This window comes from Chaetodon trifascialis, chromosome 3, assembly GCF_039877785.1.
Source record: "Chaetodon trifascialis isolate fChaTrf1 chromosome 3, fChaTrf1.hap1, whole genome shotgun sequence".
NCBI classification, from domain to species: Eukaryota; Metazoa; Chordata; class Actinopteri; order Chaetodontiformes; family Chaetodontidae; genus Chaetodon; species Chaetodon trifascialis.
In genome coordinates, this window is record NC_092058.1 from 23,719,192 (window position 1) to 23,729,453 (window position 10,262).

Sequence of the window (10,262 nt, forward strand, 5' to 3'; positions counted from 1 at the left end):
TGTGGAATTTCTCTTTCACTGCCTGGTGGCTTAAACGTGTTGTAGGCAGCCAACCTGACAGCTCCTCATAACAACACATACTTACATAAGACTTACATAACCCGTAAAGCAGCAGAGCCTGTGCAAATCAATAACATGTCTTAGATTACAGGCTGTAAACATTTCGAATTCTGAAGCATTTCTAAGGAGTCATCTGTGGGATGTTCGTGAATTTTGGGAAAAGCAGTAACAGTGAACAGTGCAACTTTTAGTTTGTAGCAGTGTTGCTCACAAATACTGTCATGAATATTACACACTCATAAAAACCGATGTTCAACAAGATTAGTTTAGAAATGAAAGATAATAACTTTTTGGCCTTGGGTTTCTATAAAAATGTAGACATAAACGACAAATTCACTGAATTATCTAGATGAAAGGTTTTTTTTGCTGTAGTCATTTCACTCCCATACAGTTTACATGGTTTATATCCTGCATGGCAGCCACTGTAACAATACTGAAAGTGTGCTGAGTAGGAGCAACGAATGTGTCTGGCAGCTTGAGAACACCACAGTGGATGGAAATGATATTTGAGGTTGCGGGGGAAAGGGCCGTATCTTTGATTTACTTTCGCATTTGATATTATGGAAGACCAGTCTCCACCAGCCTCCTGCTGCTTGCTGACGGTTTCATGGGTGGTAGCACTACTGCAGTTGGAGTGATAGTGAAAATAAGAAGGACCGTATCATATGCTTTCCACCCACTATGCCTTCCAAAGAACTGTGGAAATGCTGTGTTTTTTCTTTTCTTGTAATCACAACAGTATTTTGTCATTTGGTCTGCTGATAAGTGAAGTAATCTCAACAACACATTTTAAGATTTACTCCTCAGAGGCTGCTGGACAGTCAAGATGTGTTCAAAAATGCAGTACCAGCCCCACCTTGTGGATTTAGTCCTACACACCATGCTGGATACCATTTTTACACCAAGGACCCTGCTATAAATCTTCATTAGACCCCGACTGATGTGGTGATGACTTAAGGAGCAACGACTGAGAATATGTCAGAAACAATTCAGCTAAAGTATTTACCTTTCAGTCTGAAGCCCCTCATCACAATATGCTTGTTGTTTAGGTCATTGTCCTGTGCACTGAATACGACAGCGTTTTAAGAGGATAGAAGTTTTTAAAGCTGCTCTAATCACTATTTCTATATTATCAATTGATCAAATCACATCATGTAATGTGAAAGTTGTTGCTGGCGGCAGACCCACAGAGATTCATCACCCAACTCTGCAGTTCCTCTGCAGCAGTTCAACGTCTTTCAGTTCATTGTTTTGGTTTTACTGCCTGCAACTTTATTGTTTTGGTTCTCTCTCGCTGCTCTCATCAGTCTCATTTCTAGCCACAGCAGGAAGTTGTTTTCAGTGGAAAAGCTCTGATAAACCCACTGTTCACTGCCTGCCCAGCACCATACAGCCAAAGGACAACATTAGCAGCTCGCTGGTGAACACAGTGGAACACTTAGCAGCTAAAGAGCCGAATCTTTGCCTCAGGAGAAGATGGAGGAACCAGACTGGAGCTAAAAGGAGAGTGAATGTTGGACCTGCCATCAGTAACTGGACAGAGATACCATTCCAGATGATAAGACATGGCAAGGTTGATTTTATCAGTTAGATATTTAAATGAGTTAGCAAAGTGAAACCCATCAACTGTATGTGGTAAAAACATGTCAATATACTGTTTACAGCTTGGTTAATGTAGCTGTGCTAGCTCAGGAGCACAAAGATGGTGGTCACTGGATGAGGCAGCTGCATCCACAGAAGAGCCTGGATATCTTCTCAGGATGTGAACCTAGCCAAAGCCACTTTGGTGACTCTCTCATCATCCAAAGTTTTCACCAAGTCAGTGTTGATATCACACTGACCATTAAGCTACATGCAACCATACTTTGAATAGATCTATTTATTTGTATTGTTTGTTTTCTGTCATCCTCAATTAGTTGACAGTCTTATCTGCATGCACTCTTTACTGACTGGAAGGGAACTCTTAATTGAGCCAAGGCGGGATGTGGCCTCTCTGGAGCCTCACTGCCTGTATGAAAACAGTATGCTAACGTCACTGCTGTTGGCTAACTTTCATTTTTATTAAGCATAATAAACATATGACATGTCAGCTGCTTCTGAAAATCAAACTGAATCAATAAAACAGTTTGCAGTTCACACATAGACCATATTGATTTTCACTATCTATCATCTTTTCAGGTGCTTATCAATCAGGAAGCAGTGAAATGATAAAGATTTGTTAGATTCCCTGTGACATAGTTTTTTATGTCATCCAGATATATCACAATGAATCAAATCAATGCAGTGAACTGTACTTTCATGCATTTTTGAAAAGGGTTCACAGGTTATGTTGCAACACGCACAGTAGACTAACACATTTGAACATTGTATTGCACATGTAAAATGAGTTTATGGCAGCTGGATTACAGTGTATATTCATCCATTTATGTTGTGGGTGTGCAAATCATGTTGCAGCCCCTCCCTGACCGAAAAAGAAAAGAAAAGAAAAGAAAAGAAAAGAAAAGAAAAGAAAAGAAAAGAAAAGAAAAGAAAAGAAAAGAAAAGAAAAGAAACAGTTTTTTGGGGATTTTTGTTTTTAATTCTAATGCATTTTAATTTTCTAATCATCACACAAAGTGATTAGTTTATGTGTCACATGGCACTGCGTGTAACATGTATGCGTGCTTGTGTATCATGTCTGTGTGTGTGTGAAGCACAAAACTCTACAGGCTTATAACATCTGAATGCTGAGAGGCTTATGAAGACTCAGCAGCTTATTGTTCTTGTACATACATGTTTTGGTTTTTTTTGGTTTTTTTTTTTCATTTTGACACTCAACATTTGGAAGTTTGACACAAATAATAGTCTATATAACAGGCTCAACTGCATTTTATTCAAATTGCTGTGGTGTAGCCTGCACTGATCCTCAGTGGGTGGGGTGGGGCTGGTTCACTGTGGGTAATCTTCCAAGCATGTAATAATGGTCACTTGTCCCTGATTATACCAGCCTCATGCAGTCATATTATCAAATGTTTCCCATTCTTCCTGAAGATATACCTTTGTTTGCTATCACAACTGGAAACTGAACACATATTGTATAGCCACACACTTACTCTCATTGTTACAGAGGTATAGACCTGGATATCATAATTCTACAGTCCATAAGCTCAAATCACAAAGCAATTTATTTATTTTACAAAGCTCAGAGCATGCGCATAGAAATCAAAATATGGATATTGATATTTTATTTTTTATTCTTGACTGAGTGAGCACCTAACACCCCTTTACTCTGTCTAGTCAACTTGCAAGTGGTTAAAAAGCCAAAGTATAAAACCTACTTCAATCCAATCAGATCTTAGATTGTGTCCTGAGACAAGGTCATTAAATAATTCTGTAATGTGATTCAGTAAACTGCATCCTGTAGCACAGAGCCATCATCATCCTTTTTTCCTCTGCTGCCTTAAAATGGTTAACTAACTGAAACTGTCAAACTTATTCAAAGAGACAAAAGTTCTGTTTATCAAGATTGGAGCGGCAAGGCATTACCGCATTCCTTCGCCAAGAGCAGTAATACAATTTCCGGGAGGACATTTTTCAAAATAAAAGTGTAGCTTCTACAAATCACAGGCTAGCTATCTGAAGGGCAAAATTCACTGTCAGAAGCAGTAATAACAATAAAAAGATGTACAGTACAAAACACAAGCATAACTATGATTAGTAAATACACAATTTATTTTTCTTCTGTCCTTCTTCTGTAATCCAACCTATGAAATGATACGCCCTTCACTTTGACTTAGACTGTTACTTTATTGATCCCAATTTGGAAAATGATTCCTTTGCAGTAGCAGTTTAAACATACAGACAAACACAAAAGAATTGGAACAAAGAAGAATTGGAATTTGAGAAGCGAGTGCACAGAGTTTGCCTTTTCAATGCTGCTTCAATAAGTCAGCCACGCCAAAAAGAGCACAAATAATAATGAGACGTAATCATCGCAGGAAGGTTATAGCTGGGCTTCAACAACTGAAATGCAGAATATCAAGTTCTGCATGTCACCAAAACCAAAGAGTTCCTCTTTTGAACGCGGTGGCCCTGGTTCCTGTCATTGACTTCCTGTACTGCTGTGGGCAGGCTGACAGCCATCCAACACTTGTGCTACTTAACACCCTGTACTCTCTGCATATCATGAGACATGATTATTAGCATCGTTGCTATTATTGTTGTTATTATTACTATTATGCAGCAATATATACACATTTTATGATAGTAGTAGTGGGTAGCATTAGTAGACTACTACATTAACTCAAAATTATTAAGTACAGTTTGACATACTTGTACTTTACCTGAGTATTTCTATTTCTATCTCTATGCTGATATTCCCCTACATTTTAGGGTGAATGTTGTACTTTTCATATCTTATTATTATTATTCAGCTGAAAACCACTGGTTTGCATAAGCCACCTATTTGTGTAAATTATGTGACCTTTGTATTAGCTAGCTTTTATTTTGAAAAAGTCGGAGCGGAAAATTCATTCTTGTTCGTCCCAGCTGAGCTCTTCTCCAAGTAGTTTTGGTGCGCACACTGACCCGCACGGTTGGTGTGTCTTGTAGCAGGCTTGCTGCAGGGTGCCTGCAGCCTCTGTGTGTCCGCAGACAGACAGACTTGTGCCGCAGTGATGCAGCGGGGTCCCGCCGCCTGCAGTGCCGGCCCGCGGCTGGCCCGGATCGGCCCGCTCAGGATGCTGACACTGCTGCTCGGAGTCGTGGTGTCGTGCCGGGCAGAGTTCGCGCCACCCACGGTGAATATCAGCCTGGATGAAGACCCAGAGGTGCGATGGGCACCTCTGACCAAAGTCTTTGACGTTGACTTTCTGAATAAAGCCGCCGCAGAGGTCATTGAGTAAGTTTTCCAGCAATGGAGGAAACCAGTTTATCCAGTTTATTTCTGCTGCAGAACTTAACCATTAGTTATTTAGTTCGTGCACAGCTAAAGTGTTTGAATAACATAGCAGTGATGCATAAACATGCTGTTGAAAGTAAGATTTTCAGGGTGGAAATCTAAACCCTCTTTGGTAACGAAGAGCTACAGATTGCACACTTTCACTTTCTGTATCAGTATGAGTGGTGGTAAACAGAGAGGACAATGAACTACAGTACAATGATCACATCACCACAAACAGCAAAAGAGTTCATGCTGACAGAAAGCTCACATTATGGTTATTATTGCTGTCACACATGATGTCAGCTTTGGATCAGCAGGGAAACTAACTTGCGGGTGAGCTCTGTGCTGACAGTGACGGCACATTTCTTCTTCTCGTTTGGTTTTTGTCAGCTCCACAGTTCCTAAATGGGTGCATCATGCAGTGACACCGATCGTGGAGGCCATGGAAAAGTACATTCCTCAGCCATATGCAGGGGAGATCCGCGGGATGGCCTCGCACTTGGGAGGAAGCCTGTCAGACGTCATCATTCTCAACTTTGCCTATGAAATTTCTGCGTATGTCTGAGCTCGAGTCTAATTACACATTTATTGTAGAACTTCGTGAACGTGAAAGCCCCTCTCATGCAGACAAACTTTATGCCTTCCTAGATTTTGCACAAGCATCGTAGCTCAGGACAAAAATGGGCACGTGTACCACGGCAGAAACCTTGATTATCCACATCCCGTTCTGAGGAATCTGACTGTCAACATAGTTTTCCTCAAGAATGGAGAGGTACAGTGTGTATTCATAACACTTCAACACCAAATCACTGTGGTACCTCCTCAAACTCAAATGAGGATTGATCAAGGATTTGTTTTTGTTGTTGTTTGTTGACGCACTCATTCAGGTGGCGTACCGTGGAACTTCATTTGCAGGCTATGTTGGCCTGTGGACAGGACAGAGTCCTAACAAGTTCAGTGTCTCTGGCGACCAGCGGGGTAAGACCACGCTGCTTCTCAGCCGCCGTGAAGCCCAGAAATGCTGCTCTTACCAGAGCTTATTGTTTCTCTTTGTTTCTGTGTTCGTTTGTGATCATCAGGCAGTGAACACTGGTGGAACTGGTGGAAGAATGTGGTGTCTGCTTTTCTCTTTCGGCGATCTCCAGTGAGCTGGCTGGTGAGGGAGGTGAGCGTGTTTCAGAACTTTGTGTAATGAAGATAGTTACTGTGTGAGGAACTGAAACTTTGACTAACTGGCTGAAACGCATGCAGACGCTGGAGGAAGCAGAGGACTTTCAGGACGCAGTGATGCGTCTTTCCAAAATCCCCATCATCACTGGAGTGTATTACATTGTGGCTGGCGTGCGGGCAGGAGAAGGGGCCGTCATCACCAGAGAACGAATGGGCCCCGCTGATATCTGGACCCTCGATCCTTTGAACGGAGGGTAGGCAGAATAAAGCATCTGAGGAGACTCTGGGGCGTCAGGCTGTGTGTCGCACAGCTTGAACCTAAACAGAAAACTGTGTGTTCCTGTTTTAGATGGTACAGAGTGGAGACGAACTTTGACCACTGGCTTCCTCCTCCAGCCTGGGATCATCGAAGGTGAGTCATCTCACATGATGGATACATCCGCAGTACTGTTGCTGTTCCTATTATTGTTATTAAGCTGTTGTGATGTGTTCATCTCATAGAGATGCAGCAAACAAAGCGCTGAATGCTACAGGCCAAGCTCACATCAACATGGAGACTCTTTATCAGGCAAGTCTGCACTAATAAATCAATATATTTGTGGAACAAAGTACACGTGACACTGAGAGGAAAAGTACACATTGTGAACCTCAGAGACGACGTATGGATTGGTAACAGTGTCTCGCCTCGCAGGTTTTGTCGACGACTCCAGTGTGTAACGGGTAAGCAGAACGTCATCTGTTCATCTTGCTCTCGTTTGTGTCTCAACCACATGACTGTTCCTGTTGCTGAGATGGGGCGACTGACTGTGTGCAGAGCAGTTTCTGTCCCCTTTGCCTCACGTCAGCAATACTGTCAATAGGCCTTTGTTGGTCACCATATTTCAGCACAGAGCATGTAGCATAGAACAGCAGTAGCTAAGTTTCAGTCAAAACGTTCACATTTAGAGGGCATGACCTGCAGCTCCACAGGCTTATTTATTACATGCTCATTATTTAATCCTAGATTTTGAAGGAGCTTGTTTTAATGAAGTTTCTGTTTTGCATGACCTTTGATAGTATCTGTTGTCTGCTATGTTGCCAGAATTACTGTTTACACAACAACAATGAGTACAGCAGCCCCTGAGAAGTACAATACGGTTGTCAGGCCGGAGGTAATTACATTACATCTTAAATGCATATATATATGTCTGTACTCTCAATTTGTCGCTCAATTGGTCCTGAAAATCTGACATTCATACTTTTCTTTCAAGGGCTGCACGCTGAACTGACAGGCATCGAGCAGTCGGCCAACGTGCAGATTTTTGCTGCAGAGTGTGCTTGTGTGTCTGAATTTCATGATCATGGACAGATTCATCATCGTGCAGATTATGTAATCAGTAGAAGGGAATTGGACCGAAGCACCTGGAGGGTCTCAGTGCTTTTCTGCCTCTAACAAAAGAAAAATAGCAGTGATCATTTTTGTCACCTTGTGTACCTGCAATTTAAACACCAGGCTTAATAAAGTGTTTGTGGGTTTAATGATTGCAGTCAGTTTGAGTCATTTAAATGCTTCACAAGCCAAAACTCAGTTTCCCTGTAAACTCCTGTAAACTCATTACAATTTCTCATGCTATGGAAACATTATTCACTCCTCCAATAAATAGGACAAACCTTAAGTACAACTTGGCAGCAGGAGAGATTTCTAAGTCTCCTCAGCTCATAGAGCCCTTTGGCTCAGCTGTGAGCCAGAGAGCAAACGTTATGCAAGACTCAAAGTCAGTATTGTTCTTTATATAGCTACACTTCGACAGTGTGTTTAACAGCAGACTAGCTATCCATGTCATTTTCCCTAAATCAAGATTTCCATGTGCTACAGTCACCATCCTGTGGTGTTCAGAGGATGAGGCATTGAAGGATGCGCTCAATGTGTTGTAATTAGATGTTAGTTAACGTGTTGGAATAAATATGTTGCTATGGTTACTCATACGGGCTGATGTGCAATGTAGGCAGCGTGTTCATGTCGAATGACAGTGAACTGACAGTTTCATTGAAGCTGATTACTGCATTCATGATCAATATTGGCAACAGTATTTTTATGAACTGTGCATATTGTACGTATACATAGACCTGTGTTCTTTTTTATGCAACAGCATTTCTCAAGTGCAATTCAACATATGGCACTGGTAGTTTTGCTCATAAGAACATGGGCAGAAGTATTTTTATGGCAGTTAGTATTTCTAGAATTTATACATAATGTAAATATACATAGTTTTTATTCTTTATCCTGCTTCCTCCTTCTCTTGACCCTTCTATGCTACTGTTTTTGTTGTTTTGCTTTTCAATACTTGCTATCTGTATCAACTTAATTTCCCCAGCGTGGGATCAATAAAGTTTTATCTTATTTGTAGGTGTCCATTATCAGGAGTTAATGGACACCTTGGAAGTATTCTCGGATACCAAGGTATAATACAATAATAAATAACTGTCCACTAGCAGATAAACTTGGCAAATGAAATCACAATTAGTAGTAGGCTATAAACAACTTGCTAAGAAGACATTCAAAACAAACAAGAACCAGAATTCTTTGTAAGCATTTAGCGCAAATAGGAATTTAAATTCCAATGTGAAATAATATAGCAGCTGAAACTGAGGAGTATCAAGTTAAATCACAATTCAAGTAGTGTGACTTTGGTGAAAACAAAGTCTGGAATCAGACTTCTGTCCAAACTTAGTGACACCACACTGGTAAAAATGAAACATGTTCTCTAATGAAACATATTTTTTCTACAACAGCTCCCTTGCTTCAGTAACAGACGCAATCATTCATTCGTCGAGCTGTTGTCTTTTCACTGCTTCTGTAAAGTCTACCTGTGGGGAAGTCCAAGGCCCTTGATGTGAGACTGACTCGCATCAGTGAGAGAGAGTGTGAGCGCCATTCTTCCTTACCTTTCACATTCACAGTGTGTTTGTGTGGGTGGCAGCCTGAGCAGCAATGGCAGGTTCTTTCTCATGAAAATGAGCTTTTCTGCAGTCTCTGCTGTTAGTCTGTTTCTCTTTTCATCCACAATGCTGGAGACTGTGCTAAACAGTCTCTCACATTCTACACTGGTGCAGAGGGCACAGAGGAAGTGGCAGCAAGGCTGGTAAACCAAAGTCTGTTGTCTCCCCAGAACTGGAATGAGCTGTCTGAGGCAGGAATTGTTGGCTCTGTGAAATATGCCAGGATGTGAGCGGATCCAGGATCCTGATGCTGCTGCAGAATTGTGGCAAATGCTTTCAAGCTGCTCCTGTGCTTCTGCTTAGTGCTGCTGCTTCCTCTAATGTTCCTAGGTCAGTGCATCTTTTGCACAAGTTGAGCATTACTCCAGCCAGCTGACATGTTTAACTTCCTTCATGCAGGGTAGCTCCATCACTTTTCACCCATTAACCAGTAAATAACTGGTTAATTCTGGGCTGAGGAGCACTCAGGACTGCATCTCCCAGTCAGGGTTTCCATCAGAAAAGATTGATGGCAGTCCAAGTGTCCTGGAAGATTTCGATGTCCCAGACAAACGGGAGGAATTCCGGTCAAATATTATCTGTTTTTGGGCTCTATTTTCCCGTGTGACAAATAGAGACAGCAATTTTTGAAATTGGTCCAGTATTGAGCAAGAGCACTGCGGCTGCCAAATGGACTACAGTCCACAGCCACTGAAAGTGTTTGTTTTTGCTTTTGACAGGCTCAGATTGTTATTCCATGTCATTTGACAACATTACGGAAATAATCTACAGAGATAGACTTTTTTGTTAAAAAGGAAGGTCCTTTTTGTTTAGCCAGAAACAGCCACTATATGGCTCTCACCAAAGACTCCACACTCCACACACTTACAGAAACAGTCATTTTCTCAACACAAAGATAAAAATGTATAAAACAGCCTTAGTATTTTCAACTCTATGGCTTCCTCAAACAGGAACAATTAGCAGAAGGCGTATGTTAAGCAAAAATAAGTTGTATAAATACCATACACTATACTGTTCTGGCAATTTTGTGTTAAAAAGCAGAAAGCGTTCCTTCTCTTTCTGGGAGTTTATTCTTACACTTGCAGACGTACTCCTCCTTGTCGCCTTGAGTGAGACAGCAAGAAGTGAGCCC

At 41.4% G+C, this 10,262-nt stretch overlaps 1 protein-coding gene across 1 annotated transcript; it reads left to right on the forward strand.

Annotated features, from left to right (window-relative positions):
* The first annotated feature begins 4,591 nt into the window (after window positions 1-4,591).
* On the forward strand, window positions 4,592-7,667 carry LOC139328797 (N-acylethanolamine-hydrolyzing acid amidase-like). The gene is made up of 11 exons (XM_070958809.1): window positions 4,592-4,939; window positions 5,372-5,536; window positions 5,630-5,753; window positions 5,869-5,959; window positions 6,061-6,146; window positions 6,233-6,405; window positions 6,501-6,563; window positions 6,653-6,719; window positions 6,843-6,871; window positions 7,233-7,302; window positions 7,402-7,667. The coding sequence occupies exons 1-11, from the start codon at window positions 4,716-4,718 to the stop codon at window positions 7,417-7,419; spliced, it is 1,110 nt and encodes a 369-aa protein (XP_070814910.1). The 5' UTR covers window positions 4,592-4,715; the 3' UTR covers window positions 7,420-7,667.
* Window positions 7,668-10,262: the final 2,595 nt, after the last annotated feature.

Excerpts from the sequence above, each read along its gene's own strand:
- LOC139328797 (XM_070958809.1), top strand. The coding sequence starts at position 4,716 with ATGCAGCGGGGTCCCGCCGCCTGCAGTGCCGGCCCGCGGCTGGCCCGG. Across the intron at positions 6,564-6,652 it reads CCAGCCTGGGATCATCGAAG|AGATGCAGCAAACAAAGCGC; the intron begins GTGAGTCATCTC and ends TTCATCTCATAG. Across the intron at positions 6,872-7,232 it reads ACGACTCCAGTGTGTAACGG|AATTACTGTTTACACAACAA; the intron begins GTAAGCAGAACG and ends CTATGTTGCCAG.